At 44.9% G+C, this 22,806-nt stretch overlaps 1 protein-coding gene across 1 annotated transcript; it reads left to right on the forward strand.

Moving 5' to 3' along the window:
- Positions 1-8,027: 8,027 nt before the first annotated feature.
- On the forward strand, positions 8,028-18,586 carry ackr3a (atypical chemokine receptor 3a). Its single transcript, XM_078229235.1, has 2 exons — positions 8,028-8,105; positions 15,878-18,586. Exon 2 carries the CDS (start codon positions 15,904-15,906, stop codon positions 16,999-17,001), a length of 1,098 nt encoding a protein of 365 aa, XP_078085361.1. The 5' UTR covers positions 8,028-8,105; positions 15,878-15,903; the 3' UTR covers positions 17,002-18,586.
- The last annotated feature ends 4,220 nt before the right edge of the window (positions 18,587-22,806 follow it).

Consider the following 22,806-nt stretch of genomic DNA (forward strand, 5'->3'; position numbering starts at 1 on the left):
ATGCAGAGGGATCTGGGTGTCCCTGTGCAAGAATCACAAGGAGTTGGTTTCCAGGTGCAACATGGATTTAAAAAGGCAAATGGAATTTTGTCCTTCATTGCTATAGGGATGGAGTTTAAAAACAGTGAGGTTATGTTGCAGCTGTATAAGGTGCTGGTGAGGCCACATCTGGAGTACTGTGTATAGTTTTGGTCTCCTTACTTGAGAAAGGATATACTGGCACTGGAGGGGGGTGCGGAGGAGATTCACTGGGTTGATTCCGGAATTGAGAGGTTTGGCTTATGAGGCGAGACTGAGTAGACTGGGGCTATACTCATTGGAATTCAGAAGAATGAGGGGAGATCTTATAGAAACATATAAGATTATGAAGGGAATAGATAAGATAGAAGCAGGGAAGTTGTTTCCACTGGCGGGTGAAACTAGAACTAGGGGGGCATGGCCTCAAAATAAGGGGAAGCAGATTTAGGACTGAGTTGAGGAGGAACTTCTTCACACAAAGGGTTGTGAATCTGTGGAATTCCCTGACTAGTGAAGCAGTTGAGGCTATTTCATTGAATGTTTTTAAGGCAAGGATAGATAAATTTTTGAACAGTGAAGGAATTAAGGGTTATGGTGAGCGGGTGGGTAAGTGGAGCTGAGTCCACAAAAAGATCAGCCATGAGCTTATTGAATGGTGGAGCAGACTCGAGGGGCCAATGGCCTACTCCTGCTCCTAGTTCTTATGTTCTTATGATATGATCTTGCAGCCACGGCATTTATATAGAGTTATATATATCTTCCAGCATCTCGGAAGATATCTGCAGGAAGTGCACCCAATTACAGCTCCTCACAGACCGCATGGATAGGTCGGAGCAGCAGTTGGATGCACTTAGGAGCATGTATGGTGGCGGAAAGCATCATAGACAGGAGTTTTAGAGATGTGGTGACACCAAAGGTGCAGGCAGATAGATGGGTGACTGCTGGAAGGAGCAGGCAGTCAGTGGAGGAATCCCCTGTGGCAGTCAGTGGAGGAATCCCCTGTGGTCGTCCTCCTCTCTAACAAGTACACCGTTTTGGATACTGTTTGGGGGATGGCCCATCAGGGGATATCAGCAGCAGCAGTCAGAGCAGTGGCACCATAGCTGGATCTGTTGCTAAGCAGGGAGAGACAAAGAGTACGAGAGCAATTGTTATCGGGGACTCCAAAGTTAGGGGTACAGATAGGCGCTTCAGGGATATGAAAGAGACTCCAGGATGGTATATTACCTCCAGGATGTCTCTGAATGGGCAGAAAGCATTCTGAAGGGAGAGAGTGAACATCCAGAGGTTGTGACACATATTAGTACTAACGACGTAAGTAGGAAGAGTGACGAGGTCCTGCAGGAGCAATTTGGGGAGTTAGGTAGAAAGTTAAAAAGCAGGCCCTCGAGGGTTGTAATCTCAGGATGCCTGAAATGCCTGTGCCATGCGCCAGTGAGGCTAGAAATAGGAAGATAGTACAGCTCAACACGTGGCTAAACAGCTGGTGTAGGAGGGAGGGTTTCAGATATCTGGACCACTGGGATCTCTTCTGAGGCAGGTGGGACCTGTACAAGAAGGATGGGTTGCATCTAAACTGGAGGAGCATAAATTTCTGGCTGGGAGGTTTGCTAGTGTCACACGGAAGGATTTAAACTGGTTTTGGCAGGGGTTTGGGAAGCAAAGCAAAGGTGATTTAAGAGAAGGGGAACTAGAAACAGGGCCAGTAAGACTCAGAGGAAGAGCAGGCAGGGTGTGGTTGCTGATCAAAGAGAGTCTGGTGGACTGAAGTGCATTTGTTTCAATGAGAGAAGTGTTACAGGTAAGGCAGATGAACTTAGAGTTTGGATACGTACTTGGAACTGTGATGTTGTTACTGTTACAGAGACTTGGTTAATGGAAGGACAGGATTAGCAGCTTAACATTTCAGGATAGATATGTTTCAGTGGGATAGAGGGGGATGTAAAAGGGGTGGGGGAGTTGCACTGCTGGTTAGGGAGAATATCACAGCTGTACTGCAGGAGGACATCTCGGAGAGCTCATACAGTGAGGCAATATGGGTGGAGCTTAGGAATAGGTAGGGTGCAGACACAATGTTGGGGATTTACCATAGGACTCGTAACAGCCAGCGGGAGATAGAGGGTACAGAAAATATTTACCAGGATGTTGCCTGGTATGGAGGGCATTAGCTATGAGGAGAGGTTGGAGAAATTTGGTTTGTTCTCATTGGAATGGCGGAGGTTGAGAAGCGACCTGACAGATGTCTACAAGATTATGAGGAGCACTGACAGAGTGTCAATGTCTTTTTCCAAGGGTAGAAGAGTCAATTACTAGGGGGCATAGGTTTAAGGTGCAAGGGGCACGGTTTAAGGACATAGAACCATAGAACCATAGAACATTACAGCACAGAAACAGGCCTTTTGGCCCTTCTTGCCTGTGCTGAACCATTTTTGTGCCTAGTCCCATTGACCTGCACCTGGACCATATCGCTCCACACCCCTCTCATCCATGTACCTGTCCAAGTTTTTCCTAAATGTTAAAAGTGAGCCCGCATTTACCACCTCATCTGGCAGCTCATTCCAAACTCCCACAGTATGATAGCACAGTGGTTAGCACTGCTGCTTCACAGCTCCAGGGACCTGGGTTCGAATCCCAGCTCGGGTCGCTGTCTGTGTGGAGTTTGCACATTCTCCCTGTGTCTGCGTGGGTTTCCTCCGGGTGCTCCAGTTTCCTCCCACAGTCCAAAGATGTGTGGGCTAGGTTGATTGGCCATTCTAAATTGCCCCTTAGTGTCCCAGGATGCATAGGTTAGAGGGGTTAGTGGGTAAGTATGTAGGGATATGTGGATAGGGCCTGGGTGGGATTGTGGTTGGTGCAGACTCGATGGGCCGAATGGCCTCTTTCTGCACTGTAGGATTCTATGACTCTCTGTGTGAAGAAGCCCCCCCTAATATTCTCTTTAAACTTTTTCCCCCTCACCATTAACCCATGTCCTCTAGTTATTTTCTCCCCTAGCCTCAGTGGAAAAAGCCTGCTTGCATTCACTCTATCTATACCCATCATAATTTTATACACCTCCATCAAATCTCCCCTCATTCTTCTACGCTCCAGGGAATAAAGTCCTAACCTATTCAACCTTTCTCTGTAACTCTGTTTCTCAAGTCCCGGCAACATCCTTGTAAACCTTCTCTGCACTCTTTCAACCTTATTAATATCCTTCCTGTAATTAGGTGACCAAAACTGCACACAATACTCTAAATTCGGCCTCACCAATGTCTTATACAACCTCACCATAACATTCCAACTCCTATACTCAATACTTTGATTTATAAAGGCCAATGTACCAAAAGCACTCTTTACGACCCTATCGACCTGTGACGCCACTTTCAGGGAATTATGTATTCCCAGATCCCTCTGTTCTACTGCACTCTTCAGTGTCCTACCATTTACCTTGTATGTTCTACCTTGGTTCGTCCTTCCAAAGTGCAATACCTCACACTTGTCTGCATTAAACTCCATCTGCCATTTTTCAGCCCATTTTTCTAGCTGGTCCAAATCCCTCTGCAAGCTTTGAAAACCTTCCTCACTGTCCACTACACCTCCAATCTTTGTATCATCAGCAAGCAGACATGTACGAGGCAGGTTTTTTACACAGAGGTTGGTGGATGCCTGAAACTCTCTGCCTCTGGAGACAGTGGAAGCAGATATGATACTGACTTTTAAAGGGTGTCTTGACAAATACACGGCATGGTGGTACAGTGGTTAGCACTGCTGCCTCACAGCATCAGGGAACAGAGTTCAATTTCAGCCTCGGGTCACTGTGTGGAGTTTACACATTCTCCCCATGTCTGCATGGGTTTCCTCTAGGTGCTCCAGTTTCCTCCCACAGTCCAAAGATTTACGGGTTAGGTTGACTGGCCATGCTAAATTGACCCTAGTGTCATGGGATTAGCAGGGTAAATATGGGGGGGTTACGGGAATAGTCTGGGTAGGATTGTGGTCAGTGCTGACTCGATGGGCTGAATGGCCTCCTTCTGCACTGTATGATTCTACGATTCTATGAATGGGATGGGAATAGAGCGATATAATTCCGGAAGGGTAGGGGTTTTTGTTTAGACGGGCAGCATGGTTGGTGCAGACTTGGGGGACCGAAGGGTCTTTTCCTGTGCTGTAAAATTCTTTGTTCTTTGTTCATAGAATCTTACAGTGCAGAAAAAGGCCCTTCGTCCTCTTGAGTTTGCACCGACAATATTGGCCAGTAAAGTCGCACTAATCCCATTTTCCTGGTCCCCTATCCTTGAATATTATGATGTTTCAAATGCTCATCTAAATATTTCTTAAAGGTTGTAAGATTTCCAGCCTCCATTATCTTCTCAGCCAGTGCATTTCAGGTTCCCATCACCCTCTGAGTGAATAATTGTTTTCTCAAATCCTCTCTGAATCTCCTGCCCCTTACCCTAACACTATCCCTCCCTTGTGATTGACCCCTCAACCAAGAGGAACAGCTGTTTCCTTTTCACCCTGTCCATAACCCTCGTAATTTTATACACCTTAATCATGCCACCACCCCCCCCCCCCCCCCCACCCCTTCTCTGCTCTCGAAGAAACAATCTAAGCCTATCCAGTCTCTCTTATAGCTTAAATGCTCCATTCCAGGCAACATCCTGATGAACCTCCTCTGTACCCCCTCTAGTGCTATAGTAAGGTAACAAGAACTGTACACAGTCCTCCATCTGTAGCCTAACCAACGTTCTGTATAGCTCCAACATTACTCCTTGCCATGACTGATAAAAGCAAGTGTCCCATATGCCTTTTTAACTAACATATTCACCTGTTCTGCTGCCTTCAGGGATCTGCAAATAATTACTCCAAGATCCCTCTGTTCCTCTGAGCTTCAAACTGTCCTTCCATTCATTAAATACTCCCTTGTCTTGTTATTTCTTCCAAAGCACATCACCTCGCACTTATCAGGGTTAAATACCATCTGCCACTGCTCTGCCCATCTGACCAACCCATCTATACCTTCCTGTAACTTACAACATTTTTCTTCACTATTAACCACCCCACCAATCTTGGTGTCATCTGTAAACTTGCTTATCATTCCCCCCACAATGTCATCTATATCATTTATGTATATAACAAAGAATAAGAGACCCAACATGAAATGTGGGTACTGGATACTGCCCTTCACTCACTCACTCAGCCTTCTGCCACCATTCTTTGTGTCCTATTACTAAGCCAGTTTTGGATCCATCTTGCCAAGTTTCCCTGAATTCCTTGTGCTTCAACCTTCTTAGTCAGTCTCCCATGTCTCCATATAGAACCATTGAGTCCCTCCAGTGCAGAAGGAAGCCATTCAGCCAATCGAGCCTGTACCGACAACAATCCCAACCAAGCCCCATCTCCGTAACTTCATGCATTCACCCCATTAATTCCCCTGACACTCAGGGGCAATTTATCATAGCCAATCGACCTAACCCGCACACATTTGGACTGTGGGAGGAAACTGGAGCACTTGGAGGAAGCCTACACAGACATGGATTGTGCAGACTCCCAAGGCTGGAATTGAACCCAAGTCCCTGGAGCTGTGAGGCAGCAATGCGAGCCACCATGCCACCCTATATAAACTATATCAACTGCACTTCCGTCATCCAAACACTTGATCACATTTTTGGAAAGTTGTATCAAATTTCTTTGGCATGACCTCCCTCTGACAAAGCCAGGCTGACTGTCCCTAATTAACCTATGCCTTTCCAAGTGGAGATTAATTCCCTTCTTCAGAATTTTCTCCAATAGCTTCCCTGCCACTGGTGTGAGACTCACCGGTCTGAGGAGAGGAAATCTCAGAAGGTGCATTGTCACATTATTCCCTGCCAGTGCAGATACCAACACATGGTTGGGTGGTCATGCACGGTTATTAATGGCGTCACAATCTAATGATCATAGCACAGCCATGCCTAAGCTGCTGATGGAGGCAGTGACATAAAGATTATTCACATTTGGATGACTGTGTGGGGGTGGGGGGGGGGGGGTGGGGGGAGCCTAGTGATGATATCCAGAGTGATCAACCCGAGGTGACAGATGCTACAGTGTGAGGTGCAGGAAAATCTGGCAGAACATCCAGAGACTATGTGCACCCATGTGCAGAAGATGGAGGAATCCATCCATTCCATGATTGCAGTATTATTTTATTAGAACAAAGAACAAAGAACAATACAGCACAGGAACAGGCCCTTCGGCCCTCCAAGCCCGCGCCGCTCCCCGGTCCAGGATTGAATCCTGAATCCAGGATCCCCGCCCAATTTTCCAGCCTATCTACATCCTAATATCCTATCCACTGAGCTGTCCCTCACAGCTACGATGCTTTGTTCATCACAACCTATTAACTCACCCCCACCCCCCCATTCCAGACCATGTGATCTCCAGGGAGAGGCGAAAACCCAGAGTGAAAACCCCAGGGCCAATATGGGGAAAAAAAATCTGGGAAATTCCTCTCCGACCCCCTGAGGCGATCGAAACGAGTCCAGGAGATCACACTGGCCCTGATCAGAAAATGCTTCCCAACCCTATTCATTTCCACTTCTGCTTTACGAACACCATCTGAATTCCCTGCCCCCGAGACAGGTTCCCAACTATCCGCAGTCTCGCTCTGTACTGGCACCAGCAAGATGATCATAGAATGAAGCCTTGAAATGAGAAACAAAGAACAATTAGCCCGCGCCGCTCCCTAGTCCAAACTAGACCACTCTTTTGTATCCCTCCATTCCCACTCCGTTCATATAGCTGTCTAGATAAGTCTTAAACGTTCCCAGTGTGTCCGCCTCCACCACCTTGCCCGGCAACACATTCCAGGCCCCCACGACCCTCTGTGTAAAATATGTCCTTCTGATATCTGTGTTAAACCTCCCCCCCTTCACCTTGAACCTATGACCCCTCGTGAACGCCACCACCGACCCGGGGAAAAGCTTCCCACCGTTCACCCTATCTATGCCTTTCATAATTTTATACACCTCTATTAAGTCTCCCCTCATCCTCCGTCTTTCCAAGGAGAACAACCCCAGTTTCCCCAATCTCTCCTCATAACCAAGCCCCTCCATACCAGGCAACATCCTGGTTAACCTCCTCTGTACTCTCTCCAAAGCCTCCACATCCTTCTGGTAATTGTGTGTGCTCTTGGCTTCCTCCATTGAGAGATTGTTGCCCCTTATGGAGAGCCATATCCAACTCACCACTTAGAAACATAGAAACCCTACAGTGCAGAAGGAGGCCATTCGGCCCATCGAGTCTGCACCGACCACAATCCCACCCAGGCCCTACCCCCACATATTTTTACCCGCTAATCCCTCTAACCTACGCAGCCCAGGACTCTAAGGGACAATTTTTAACCTGGCCAATCAACCTAACCCGCACATCTTTGGACTGTGGGAGGAAACCAGAGCACCCGGAGGAAACCCACGCAGACACGAGGAGAATGTGCAAACTCCACACAGACAGTGACCCGAGCTGGGAATCGAACCCGGGACCCTGGAGCTGTGAAGCAGCAGTGCTAACCACTGTGCTACCGTGCCGCCCTGATACTCTTAGAGATACTCAACATGTGTGAACCTGTACACCATCACTACATCCATGATTGAATGGCGGAGCAGACTCGATGGGCCGAGTGACCTAATTCTGCTGCTATGTCTTATGGTCTTAAGTGTTTTTCTAGGTAATAAGTAACGTTAAGAAGTAAAAGACGTTATTTTAACCTGAAGTTTTACAAAAACGGTTTATATTTATTATTGCATTTTACAAAGAAGCTAAATTAATTGAATTTTTTTGCTTGGGCTGTTTTTTGACTTCATTTTTTTCTGAAAACAGAAGTGAGTAGATAAGCACATTTTCAAGGATTGTTGTATTGGTAACTCCAGATACTGCACAAACACAGATAACTCCGGGATGCCTGTAACATCATAACATGAGTCACAAATTGCTGCAAAAGAAGGAACTGCCCATTAACTAACCCCGGAGCTCCATTTGGAGGAGTCTTTCTCGCACACAGATCTGTGCAACACAGCTCGAGGAATTCTCGGTAACAAAGCTCCATAAGAACGAGAGGCGAATTGCAGGTAACGTACACGGTTTTTACTTTTCCCTGTTTGATAGAAATTACGCTCTTTACATGTTTTTTCTCAATAATAATCATAATATTCTCTACATTTAAAATCATTGCAAACGCTCATAAACTAGGATCCAATGCACCGTTCGTCGAAATAAAGTTGTGGAACTCCTGACTTGGGCAGACAGAATGTGACGACTGCGATGAAGGACTGGAGCAGTTCTATGTGAGGATGAAGTCCCTATTGGTTCCAGCACTATTTGAAGCATGTTTATGTTAAGTCCGCCTCAGAAATGATTATGTTGAAACTGCAGGTTAACTGGTGTCTTGCGGAAAAGCGAACACAAATACTATTTCTCCGCTCCTCGGTGACTCTGCTTCATTTGCAGATCTCAGCAGTGGAGGGTCAGCGCGCAATTCACCTGCGGCAGATCTCAACCGCTAAACAACACTGGCGCTACTTTCGGCCAATGCACTGGTTTCAGATAAGACTGTGTTACACTGAGAAAAATATTGCTGGAGGCCTTCATATTGTGTTTAAATAATCAATAGAAAATCGAGCATTGCAACGAATTAGCTTGTCAAAGTCTATGAGACTGTTGGCAGAATTCGTTACAAAAATGCCAAATCGAAAAGGTACTTCACGAAAATTCTGATATTTTCTCATAAGTTTTCTTCACTCAGAATTAAGAGTCGTTGTATCTTTTTTTATATAACTTTCCCGTCTGCTTTCAGAATAAAGTTGGGTTGTAAATCTTGGAAAAGTGCCTGACCTCTTGTTTATCCGAGGGTGGGTGTGCAAGCACACTAACTTCTTCTTTAAATCTCCCCGGGAGATTTCTGGTTTTCCAGCAGGAATCATTGAATTTTGTTCAGGAACTGCGATCAATTTTATCCCTCACTAAACCAGGGTCACTTGAAGCATTCCTGCTGCTGAAATCAGCTGAACATAATCAACCTCTGGATGGACTGTGCATTTAGCCGCTGGAAGCATTGGGCCCGATTTTACCATCAAGTTGCGCCTGTTTTCAGGCGTGAAAACTTGGTAAAGTCGGGCGTGAGGGGAGAGTAGCACGATCCTTGCCCCCTTCCACGCCGGTTCACCCTTTACCAAGGAAGGCGAGTCAGATGGCTCTATGGTATGGGGGAAGGAGGTGGGTCAGTTGGCTCTCTGGTGGGGGGGAGGGAGGCGGGACAGATAGCTCTCTGGTGTGGGGGGAGGGAGGCGGGTCAGATGGCTCTCTGGTGGGGGGGAGGGAAGTACGTCAGATGGCTCTCTGGTGGGGGGGAGGGAAGCGGGTCAAATAGCTCTCTGGTTGGGGGGAGGGAGGCGGGTCATTTGGCTCTCTGACTCAGATTGGGGGTGGGGGTAGCAGGGTGGGCAGCGGTGGGGGGACAGGGGGGTCTTTTGCCACTCTGCGTGTGATTGGTGGGGGGAAAGGGGGGTCCACTGCCAGTCTGTGTGTGGTCATGGGGGGGAGGGACCCATGATTGGTCTGGGTGGCAGGGGTGTGGGGAGATAAGAGGGACAGTTATGTTGTGGGGGTGGGGCAATGTCTGTGGGGCCAGGGGGGAAGGCATTATCCAGCCGTGGAGTGATGTGGCACGGGAGCGTTTCTCTTCTTTTTCTGCGCAAGCGCAGTTGGAAGCGCCAATCGGAGCTGCATGTTTCGGGTGTGATAAGCCCCGCCCACAGCAGCATGATTCAGAATCGCTGCTATTTTTTCAGGCAGAGGTGGGGGTGCCTGAGAACGGGACTAAAAGTCGGATCTGAAACACTCCCAGTTTCAAGTCCGTCCAGCACTTCGAATTAAAATGGTAAAATAGGGCCCATTATCTCAGTCTATTACAATACAATGCGGAAACAAGTGGTTTCGTCCTGGAGGTCCAAGCTGGTGTTTTAAGTTCCACATGAGCTTTCTATCATTCCTTTTAATTTAACCCTACCAGCACACTCTTCTGTTCCTTTCTCCCTCTGGCATTTATCTAATTTCCTTCCAAATGCATCTGTGCTATTCAATTTCCCCTTGTGGTAGGGGAGTTCCACATTCTCCTGAATTTTCTTTTAGATTTTTTAAATGAAAATGTTATATTTATGCGTCCTGCTGCGTTTTGGCTCCAATCTTCCAAAGTTTTCTGCATCCTGACAGAACTGTCCGTTTTCAGCCAGCACTTTCTGATGCTGGTTGAATTAGAAATGGATCACTGCAGGGTAAGTCCAATGAGTGCAAGTGAGTGGAAGGAAGAGAGGATATGTGCTCCTTTTGTGACACTAAGCTACCAATTTTTATGGCCAACCAAGTAAACTAAATCAAATGAATGAGGGGACAAAGGAGCAGCTCCCAAAAGGAGGAGAACCACCCAAAACAAAGACAAAGTGGAAAGGAAACTTAAAACATCAAATCAAAATGTGATGAAAAGGGTCAATAATGTACCCCAGTCCCTGCAGTGCCCAGCAGGCATGGAACGCATTAATGGTGACACTAAGCTACCATATTCAGGTAAGTTTTTAAAGGCCTGAAGTATTTTAAGGAATGAGTGTGGATTCATTAATTATGGGCGGCACAGTGGTTAGCACTACTGCCTCACAGCGCCAGGGACCCGGGTTTGATTCCCGGCTTGGGTCACTTTCTGTGTGGAGTTGCATGTTCTCCCTGTGTCTGCGTGGGTTTCCTCTGGGTGCTCCGGTTTCCTCCCACATTCTGAAAGACATGCTGGTTAGGTTGACTGAATTGACTGAACAGGCGCCGGACTGTGGCGACTAGGGGAATTACACAGTAACTTCATTGCAGTGTTAATGTAAGCCTTACTTGTGACTAATAAATAAACTTTAAACTTTAATTGGTGGGTGGGTGAATGAATGGGCATGGTGGCATAGTGGTTAGCACTGCTGCCTCACAGCACCAGGGACCCGGGTTCAATTCCGGCCTCGGGTCACTGTCTGTGTGGAGTTTGTACATTCTCCCCGTGTCTGCGTGGGTTTCCTCTGGGTGCTCCGGTTTCCTCCCACAGTCCAAAGATGTGCGGGTTAGGTTGATTGGTCATGCTAAATTGACCTTAATGTCAGGGGGATTAGCAGGAGAAATATGTGGGGTTAAGGGAACAGGGTTTGGGTGGGATTATGGTCAGTGCAGACTCGATGGGCCGAATGGCCTCCTTCTGCATTGTAGGGATTCTATGATATGAAAAATAATTTGCCCACCTCTTTTGCTCATCCTAGCCAGACGTAAGCTAATCATTTCAGTATGAATCATTTACCTTGGCCAATAACATTCTACTCTCTGGCAGCTGGAGAATACATAAATCTGTAGAGTTCAAAAGTTCTTCCCACTGTCTCCTAGCAACCCCAATACGTAAGTCCGTAGAGTTCAAAAGTTCATTTCCCACTGTCTAATTAGCAACCCCATATTGGGAAACTTTTATTACTCTATTCATTGAACTGTCTGGAAAGCTTGTACTTTCTAAAGCCCGCATTGATAAGCATTCTTTTTGCTTCTCTCAGTAGCTGTATTGTTTTCAAAGAATGTGGTTCTTCTTATTTAGCTATATCCCATCATGCTTAGAGCAGTGTAATTGGCCAAGATGTATGCTTTTAATACAGAATATAATATGTTTTCAAAAATACATGTTTAAATTCTCTAATAGTGGTTATGTGTGTTTCTATGCAAACTGTACCTTTGTAACTCCAGGTGCTTTGTACTTTTTAAATATATTCACTCTAAATTAGTCTATCTTGGTCTATTAGTCTTTTTAGTCCCAGGTTATCCTAACCCCTCTAACAGTTCCCCCCTCTTGGCCCTTGGCCAGCCCAAGATTAGGCCACTAAATGGATGTTTTTAACTAAATATTCTTGGGTCTCGAAGGATTATTTGGCATTCAGAATCCTCTTTTCTCCACACGGACTGCCATTATTGTTGCTGAACCCTGGGTAGACTTGACTACTTGTGCACAGCATTTTAGCAGGTACACAATTACAACAAATGCTCGGATCATAATTTAAAAAAACACAATCTATTGCATGATGTTTCCACGTGGACCCAGCCAGCCTGAAGCCCAACACCCGAAAGTGAAGGGTTGAGCCTGCTTGAGTTTCTCAACCTCTTTTTTTAATATGACCAACTAGATCGATTATGGACTCTGAATTATCTGGCATATATATACAACACTCTGGTCCAATTACAGCACATGTTCCATCCCCGGCTGCCAAGATAATATCCAGTGCCATTCGATGCTGAAGTATCACAGTGCGCATAGCAACCATCTCATCATTGATTTCCATTGGCTGTATCATTGGCAACCTTTTTCCAAAATTGCGATTAGATTATTGTTGTCTTGTGTTAACCTCCCAATCCCATAGCGTGGAGGATCATGCCAAAGTAGCATTCCGTTAGCATGATAGTCGGTGTCTCAGCAAAGAAGGAAGGTAAGGAAAATGATAAATACATGGGATCACGTATCCAAGGTAACACGATCTCTTCTACCTGATAGGGAGCCAAGAATCTGCTTTATCCCCACAAATCCAAGCTGTACCATTAAGAGTTGGTTAGGTGTTGCTCTCCTTGAAGCAAGATTTGTGTCGTCTGCACATTTTCCAATCGTGCCCCCCACATTCATATCCAAATCGTTAATATATAACACAAATGGCAAGGATCCCAACACCAAGCTCTGTGGAACACCATTTGAAACAACTTTCCATTCGCAAGGGCATCTATCGACTATTACCCTTTGTTTCCTGTTACTCAGCCAACTTTTGATCCAGTTTGCCACATTACCTTATATCCCATGGGCTTTTAATTTTTTGGCCAATCTGCCATGTGCCTTGTTAAATATCTTGCCATGCACACAATATCCACTGCACTACCTTTGTCAACTCCTTTGCGGTGAGTGCCTGGAACTCATTGCCAGGGGAGATAGTGGAAGTGGATACGATAGTGACTTTTAAGGGGCGTCTTGACAAATACATGCATAGGATGGGAATAGAGGGATATGGTCCCCAAAAGGGTAGGGGGTTTCAGTTAAGTCGAGCAGCATGATCGGTGCAGGCTTGGAGGGTCAAAGGGTCTGTCCCTGTGCTGTAATTTGTTTTGTTCTCTTTGTTCTTGTCACTTCCTCAAAGAATTCAATTAAATTTGTGAGGCATAACCTTCCTTAAACAAATTCATGCTGACTGTGCTGATGTCTTGAAACAAGATTAATCTCCAATCACCACAGTCATCTTCTTTTGTGCCACGTATGACTCCAACCGGCAGCGAGGTTTCCTGATTTTCATTGATTCCAGTTTTGCTAGGGTTCCTCGATGCCATACTCAGTCAAATGTTGCCGTGATCTTAGGGGCAGTCATTCTCCCTTCACTTCAGTTCAGCTCTATTGTCCATGTTTGAACCAAGACTGTAATGAGGTCAGGAGCTGAGTGACCCTGGCGAAATCCAAACTAAGTGCCAGTGAGCAGGTTATTGCTAAGCCACTTGATAGCACTGTTGCTGACCCCTTCCATCACTTTATTAATAGTCGTGAGTAGACTGACAGGGTGATAATCCCTGGGTTGAATTTATCCTGCTTTTTGTTTATAGGACATACCTGGACAATTTTCTGCATTTCTGGGAAAATGCCAGTGTTGTAGCATAACTGGAACAGCTTGCGGCAAGTTCAGGAGGACAAGTCTTCAGTACTATTGCCAGAATATTGTCAGTGTCCACTGCCTTTGCAGTATCCAGTGCCTTCAGCCATATCTTAACACCAGAAGGAGTGAATTGAATTGGCTGAAGACTGGTATCTGTGATGCTGGGGACCTCCAGAGGAGGTTGAGCTGCATCATCCATTCAGTACTTCTGGCTGAAGATTGGTGCAAATGGTTTAGCTCTAACTTTTGCACTGAAATGCTGGGCTCACCCATCATTGAGGATGGGGATATTTGTGGAACCTCCTCCTCCAGTGGTTGTTCAGTTGTCCACCTCCATGCACAAGTGAATGTGGCAAGACTGCAGAGTTTAGATCTGCAAATAGCAGGGCATGGGGGTCAATAGAGTATGGTTTGAGATGTTGCCTTTGAATAGTTCACAGTGAAATCTCAGGTAGATTTGGTACTGGTCCTCCATCATATTGAGCTATGACCTCTGAGTTCAGTACACTCTTCCCAAAGGGTAATACCTGGTGATCCTTCCTTTCCTCCTTTTTTCTGGTGCATGTGGTTCTTCCTCTATTTTCTAACCTAATGCCCTCCCTCTGGTCTCCAGCTGGTCACAATGACTTGTCTCTATAGTGCCTGCATGCAAGGATGTCATGTCTATCTTGTATTTTCCTTAGCATAAAGCACAGTGTACTCTTCTCAGGCATTATATTCTTTCTGCCAATTTGATGACCGAGTTTGCAGGGGCAAAAAAAGTCCTGCCAAGTGCAGTGACTCCACTCTCCTGCTCCCTTGGGTTAGAATCATAGAAACCCTACAGTGCAGAAAGAGGCCATTTGGCCCATCGAGTCTGCACTGATCACAATCCCACCCAGGCCCTACCCCATATGCCTACATATTTATCCGCTAATCCCTCTAACCTACACATCTCAGGACACTAAGGGGCAATTTCTAGCATGGCCAATCGACCTAACCCGCACATCTTTGGACTTACACGAGAATGAATATTTGCCTCCTTGTGGCAGTTAGTACAACATCTGAGCAAATTCCAAAGGGATCCCTGCACCTTTCCAAAAGATTATCCCTGCAATCCAAACAGATTGGCAAAGTTCAGATCAGCTTTTGCCAGGTTTAAACTCCATACGTCGCGTCTCATGCTCCTACTTCACCAAAATCAGACATGAGTGGAGAAACTGCTTACCTGTATAGGCAGTTGCCTCCACAAAACAAGGATAAGCAAATCCTGGCCCCATTCCTCCCTTGTGCATATGTTGGGAACCATGTTCAGGGGCAGGACCTATGTTTTGGCCTCACCCAACATTTTCAAACGAAGCGGCTCTGCATCATTTCAAAAATTCAGGTTTGTGAGTTCAAATTACACTGTGGTAGTTTGAGAATTTGAATTCAGTTTCAAAAATTGGAAATATTAAATTGATAACAAAGTGATCATGAAGCTTTTGGATGGTCATAAAAACCCAACTGGTTCACTAATTTCCTTTAAGGAAGGAAACTTGCTGTTGTTAGTTGGTCTGGCCTATATGTGATTACTGTTCCATATAAACATTAACTGACTTCCAAAGCAAGCCACTCAGTTTACACTTTTAACAGTGATGGGAGATAAGTGCTGAACTCGCCAGTAACACCGATGTCCTGAGACTGAATCTTTTGAAAAGTGCAGAAATTTAAAGAATTTATTTTTAACAGAAAAGTATCAGCCTTAAGAAATTGACCAAAATCATCCTGTAAAGCGTTTTTCTGTCAGAGTTGGAGCTTGATGAAAGCATCTGCTTTCCATGGCTGTTGCCTGGAACGTTGTGAATCTAATGCTATCTTTATCCTTCAGATTTTAAATCACGTATTACAAACTGGTTAAACTTTATTTAAATTAGTTCAATATTCATCGAATTACTGGTATTTCTGGTGAGATAATACTGGTTAAGTTGTCGCTTTATTTTGTCACACTTTTTAAAAATATCTTTGGCTGATGTCATTATCATCTACTGGAACACTACTCTTCTCTCCACCCCCACTGTTAGCTTTCCTCGCTGAAGAGGGTATGAAGTTATCTTTGAGGAATACTGGTAATTTTGCTAAGCAGATAAAACATTCAATGAATCAAAAATATGAAATCTTTAGATTTTTCTTTGTTTTTACAGCACGTTCTCTCTGAAATCTGATCATCATGGCAGCTGCAGACTTAATCACCTTCTGGGATTATTGGGATGAGCAGAACATTACCACAATGAATCAAACCTGGATCACCTGTGTAAATGAGTCTGAATGTTTGACCTGGGAGATTTTTCATTGTCTGCAAAACTTCTCTAAGAAGGCAATCCTGCATACCATATCTTTCTTTTATATTCTAATTTTTGTCATTGGCTTGGTGGCTAACAGTGTGGTGGTGTACGTGAACATGAAGGCAAAGCAATCAAGATATGAAACCCACTTCTACATCCTGAACCTGGCCATTGCAGACTTGTGTGTCATGATCACTCTCCCTTTCTGGGTGACGTCTCTCATTCAACATGGCACCTGGCCGTTTGGAGAGTTCATGTGCAAATTTACTCACCTCATCTTCAGTGTCAATCTTTTTGGGAGCATCTTCTTCCTAACATGCATGAGTGTGGACAGATATATATCAATGGTGTGGTTCCGAGATTCCATTGACCAGAAGAAAAAGTTGATCCGTAAGGTTATCTGCATGTTTGTTTGGATCTTTTCCTTTCTCATATCGCTACCAGATTTATTTTTCTTGAAAGTGACTCTCAGTTATCAGGCTGAACCCATTTGCCATTTGGCTTATCCTGAGGAAAACTTCAGGGAATGGATGGCTGGAATGGAAATGATCTGCATCATCATAGGCTTTGTTATCCCATTTGCAATTATTGCAGTTTTCTATTTTCTCCTTGCAACAGCCATCCCAATCACAAGTGACCGAGAGAAAAGAAATAGCCGAAAGATAATATTTGTCTATGTGATCATTTTCCTTATCTGTTGGCTCCCCTACCACTCGATTCTATTTCTTGATTTTTTGTGGTTTCTAAATCTTTTATCTTTCAGTTGTCAGCTGGAAAATTTCATATATGCTTCTTTCCACATTACTCAGTGCCTATCCTTGGTACATTGTTGTGCCAATCCCATACTTTACAGCTTCATCAATAAAAACTACAGATATGACCTCATGAAAGCTTTCATTGTCAAATACTCTGTCAAATCTGGTATCTCGAGGCTTAAGGACACGGTAGAAACAGAGTACTCCATGTTGGAGACAGTCTCCTAATATAATTATCACTCTTTTTGAACAGAAACATTGCCTTCTAGTTCACAGCAGTGACAAAGCAGTGTTTGATTCAGTTGTTTAATTGCTATCATAGCCAAGTGTTGAAATACTTGATAGATTCTATAGGGTAAGGACACACAAATTTTGTTTTCAATTGAAGGGGTTCACACGTCCAAGCATTTAGGGCTTAGAAAATTGATACAGAGCCAGTGCACAAATGTGTCCTTGACCAGTTACGGAAGGGCTACATGAATCTATTTTCAGACAAGCATGGGGTCAGCTGTGCTGCGAATGCTGAATATAATTGTGTTAATTGAATCTCCCTGGCTAGCTATTTTGTTTTATTCCCCACTGGGAAGGACCTGGTTTCTGTTTGTTGTAACAAAATATATGATTGCGCTGAGATCAAAAGTTCATAGTTCTGAGTTTGTTTTGCACTTGAATCACTCGGTAACATTTTTTTGAAGTGTCGGTACAAGAACAAAACTCCCACTTATTATTGTGAAGAGGTTGGATTAGGTTTTCAATTGGTGACTTCAGCTTCTATTCCACTAGTTGTCATTAAAGGTATCATATTTTTGCTGTGCAGTTGTTTTGTCAAAAATATACATTTTTTAAAAGTCTATTATACCTTTGTATGTAGAATTATACATATCTAGGATTGTTTTTCAGTTTTGCATCTAATTAAAGACTTCAGGTAGCTTAGCTATGAATACTGATTAAACCAGATTAAACTGAAGACTGGAATCTAGATGAAGGCTTCAGAAGGTTGATCAATCATACCTAAAGGAATGGTTGAGGACTCTGGGTCTGTACTCATTGGAGTTTAGAAGGATGAGGGGGGATCTTATTGAAACTTACAGGATACTGCGAGACCTGGATAGAATAGACGTGGAGAGGATGTTTCCACCAGTAGGAAAAACTAGAGCCAGAAGGCACAACCTCAGGCTAAAGGAACGATCCTTTAAAACAGAGATGAGGAAGAATTTCTTCAGCCAGAGAGTGGTGAATCTGTGGAACTCTTTGACGCAGAAGGCTGTGGAGGCCAGGTCATTGAGTGTCTTTAAGACAGAGATAGATAGGTTCTTGATTGTTAAGGGGATCAGGGTTATGGGGAGATGGCAGGAGAATGGGGATGAGAAAAAAAAACAGCCATGATTGAATAGCAGAAGACTTGATGGGCCAAGTGGTCTAATTCTGCTCCTATGTCTTATGGTCTTATAATAGATTGCTGAGCATGAACAGGTTGGCGTCCAGAATGTTTCAAATAGGTTGGAAACAGAATGTGGATGACAAGGAAGAATATTACGTTTTGACCCCCTTTTGTTGAAGGCAGCCGTGCTGTTGGCAGCCAGAATATTCAATATTGTTAATATATGATATCCATGTAGCAAGTTAGCAAAAACTAATTAACCTTTTTAAAATAATATCGTCGAGTTAAACTGATTTTTCTGTAGTACAACATCACTCAATGTAAAGTTATACTGAAAATGCATCAATATGTCTGGCTGCATTGATGTTAAAATGTATAAACTGTACCAATCTCCCACAGTATTACCATGGTCTTTCAATAAATGATATTTACAACATGTAAGTTCTATATCCTGAATTGTTAAGTTCCAAAAAACTCACGCATGCTTACAAATAAAAACCATTGGCTGCGAACTGTATTCGCAAATCCCATTATGGGTGTTAAATCGCGTGTGAGGGCCAAAATGGGACTTGAGCCAATGAGTTCTCTGTTTGAGATCTTCCCAGCCCCCTTTCGGTGGCATGATCAGGTGCACACCCAGCAAGGATGTGAGTTTATTTCCATGATTTTACACAAATTAAAAGACTTTCCACCGTAGTATCTAGCCATGATATATCCTCCCATTCCTCCTGCCCAGCAGCATGATGTCATGCGAGTTACCACTGGTCTTCCAAGCCAAGACCAGTCATGATGACCACATCAGAGTCCAGAGGTGCGTGGAGACCCCGAGGGCTGTAGGCCACCCTTGACCATGCCACAGTTAGCGGGCATGGCAAAGACGGCACGGATGGTGGGGAGGGGGGAGGCGGTGAGAGCCCCGCTGTCTGCAAAGACTGGGGAGGAGCGGAGATAGCCCTGATGACTACAAGGTGAGTCGGGAGAGCCCCAATAATTGCAGTTGAGAGCAGTGATCTCTGTGGTGCGGGGGGAGGCCTTGTATATAACTTTGAGATGTGGAGATGCCGGCATTGGACTGGGGTGAACACAGTAAGAAGTCTCACAACACCAGGTTAAAGTCCAACAGGTTTATTTGGTAGCAAATACCATAAGCTTTCGGAGCGCTGCTCCTTCGTCAGATGGAGTGGAAATGTGGGCGGAACTTGGCTATCAGTTTCTGTTCAGCGACTCTGCGCTGTCGTGTGTCGTGTATCGCTGAGCAGAAACTGATAGCCAAGTTCCGCACACGAGGACGGCCTAAACCGGGTCAGGATACCCTTTAAAAACAGCGCCCCGATCTCAGATTCCTGGCGTGTTTAGGCCACACCCCTCCAGCTGGCTGTGTGATCCTCATGATGTGGAGATGCCGGCGTTGGACTGGGGTAAACACAGTAAGAAGTCTCACAACACCAGGTTAAAGTCCAGAGGTGTCTGTTGCGATCCTCCTCATCTGAGCAGATCCTGTGTATACGGAGGGCTTGTCCGTAGGGGATGGCTTCTTTAACGTGTTTAGGGTGGAAGCTGGAGAAGTGGAGCATCGTGAGGTTAACCTACGGACAAGCCCTCCTTAAACACAGGATCTGCTCAGATGAGGAGGATCGCAACAGACACCTCCAGACGCTGAAAGATGCCCTCATAATAGGATATGGAGCTCGACTCATCGGTCGCCAGCTCCGACGCGCCACAGCGAAAAACCGCACCGACCTCCTCAGAAGACAAACACGGGACACAGTGGACAGAGTACCCTTTGTCGTCCAGTACTCCCTCGGAGCGCAGAAGCTACGACATCTTTTCCGGAGCCTTCAACATGTCATTGATGAAGACGAACATCTCTCCAAGGCCATCCCCACACCCCCATTTCTTGCCTTCAAACAACCGCACAACCTCAAACAGACCATTGTCCGCAGCAAACTACCCAGTCTCCAGGAGAACAGTGACCATGACACCACACAACCCTGCCACAGCAATCTCTGCAAGACGTGCCGAATCTTCGACACAGATGCCATCATCTCACGTGAGAACACCATCCACCAGGTACACGGTACATACTCTTGCAACTCGGCCAACGTTGTCTACCTGATACGCTGCAGGAAAGGATGTCCCAAGGCATGGTACATTGGGGAGACCATGCAAATGCTACGACAACGGATGAATGAACACCGCTCGACAATCACCAGGCAAGAGTGTTCTCTTCCTGTTGGGGAACACTCCAGCGGTCACGGGCATCCGGCCTCTGATCTTCGGGTAAGCGTTCTCCAAGGCGGCCTTCACGACACACGACAATGCAGAGTCGCTGAGCAGAGACTGATAGCCAAGTTCTGCACACATGAGGACGGCCTCAACCGGGATCTTGGGTTCATGTCACACTATCTGTAACCCTCACGACTTGCCTGGGCTTGCAAAATCTCACTAACTGTCCTGGCTGGAGACAATACACATCTCTTTAACCTGTGCTTAACCCTCTCTCCACTCATATTGTCTGTACCTTTAAGACTTGATTACCTGTAAAGAATCGCATTCTAACCATTATTTTGTGAATTGAGTTTGTGTCTTTATATGCCCTGTTTGCAAACTGAAATCCCACTCACTTGATGAAGGAGCAGCGCTCCGAAAGCTAGTGGCTTGTGCTACCAAATAAACCTGTTGGACTTTAACATGGTGTTGTGAGACTTCTTACTGTGTGATCCTCGCCAGCATTCTAGACGAGAAAGGGTGTCTGTGAAGCCAGCAAGTTTCACACATCTTTTCTCACCAACAACCTGTCCTGGTCAGGTCTATGCTGACACTATAGTTAAGAAAGCCCACCAAAGCCTCTACTTTCTCAGAAGACTAAGGAAATTTGGCATGACGGCTACGACTCTCACAACCTTTACAGATGCACAATAGAACGCATTTTTTCTGGTTGTTTCACAGATTGGTATGGTTCCTGCTCTGCCTAAGACCGCAAGAAACTGCAAAAGATCGTGAATGCAGCCCAATCCATCATGCTAACCAGCCTCCCATCTATTGGCTCTGTCTACCCCGCTGCCTCGGCAAAGCAGCCAGCATAATTAAGGACCCCACGGACATTCTCTCTCTTCCATCAGGAAAAACATACAAAAGTCTGAGGTCACGTACCAACTGACACAAGAACAGCTTCTTTCCTGCTGCCATCAGACTTTTGAATCGATCTACCTCACATTAAGTTGATCTTTCTCTACACCCTAGCTGTGACTGTAACACTACATTCTACATTCTCTCGTTTCCTTCTCTATGAATGGTATGCTTTGTATAGTGCACAAGAAACAATATTTTTCACTATATGCTAATACATATGACAATAATAAATCAAATCACTGCAATTTTGGGAAAATTCCATCCATTTGTCTAATATTTTCCAAACCATAATGACCAGAAAGACTACTGATGTAAAGTATGGATTTCCACCTTTTCAGCTACAAGCTCTGAGACAATTTCCTCTATTTCATCCTATTCAAAAATGAGCTAAATCTCTGACACAGCTCTTCTACCATTTGCTGCAGATTTCTAGCAAAATACTGCCTGTGAATCTATCTTGCATTGTGGGATTACAAAAAATTATTCTTCACAATTTCAACTCCAAAAGATGTGCAGGTTAGATTGATTAGCCATGCTAAATTGCCCCTTAATGTCAGATGGACTAGCAGGGTAAATATGTAGCGTTATGGCGTTGGGGCCGGGGTGGGATTGTTGTCAGTGTAGGCTCAATGGGTCGAATGGCCTCCTGCACTGTAGGGATTCTATAATTCTGTCATTGGGAATGCTTTGTAATAGTGATCATTATCCAGCTACTAAAAACAGCAATTTAGAAAAATAATGCTCACATTTTTTTGTTAATTCCTCTGAGAAGCATGTTGGGATATTTCAAGGCACAAGGCCTCAGTTCACACCAAAAACACAGAAAAGATTTCCATTTCTGCTCTTCTGATGGGAACTACCACCTAGAAAATCATGGGCTGGGATCGAACTTATGTTGTGAAGTTACATATGTAAAGTTAAAAATGTGTTTGATAAATGTAAATAGTGAGTTTAAAGCAAGCACGCAGAGACACAGAATCAATGGAATTCAAATGTGAGGGTTGTTGACAGTCTCAAACCACTCAGATCACAGGAAAACTGTGAGGTTATTCCAGATGTATAAACCCTTGCCACCTCTTGAGTTGGAAGGAGGGAAGGTGAGGCTCTCATGTAAATCTTGCAGTTTCACATATGTCTTCATAAAATCACCATCTAAATAGAGATACCAATCAAAGTGTTCCAGACGAAAGCATCACCGGAGAAAGTTCCTAATTCCAAAAGATGCCTGGTTGTATATTATTTGAGAGTGACTGAATTCTGTAATAGAACATAGAACATAGAAAGCCACAGCACAAACAGGCCCTTCGGCCCACATGTTGCGCCGATCACATCCCCACCTCTAGGCCTATCTATAGCCCTCAATCCCATTAAATCCCATGTACTCATCCAGAAGTCTCTTAAAAGACCCCAACGAGTTTGCCTCCACCACCACCGACGTCAGCCGATTCCACTCACCCACCACCCTCTGAGTGAAAAACTTACCCCTGACATCTCCTCTGTACCTACCCCCCAGCACCTTA

The sequence above is a fragment of the Mustelus asterias genome, chromosome 14 (genome assembly GCF_964213995.1).
Source record: "Mustelus asterias chromosome 14, sMusAst1.hap1.1, whole genome shotgun sequence".
Classification (NCBI taxonomy): Eukaryota; Metazoa; Chordata; class Chondrichthyes; order Carcharhiniformes; family Triakidae; genus Mustelus; species Mustelus asterias.

What these genes read in the sequence shown, in the direction of transcription:
- ackr3a (XM_078229235.1), top strand. Translation starts at nt 15,904, where the DNA reads ATGGCAGCTGCAGACTTAATCACCTTCTGGGATTATTGGGATGAGCAG.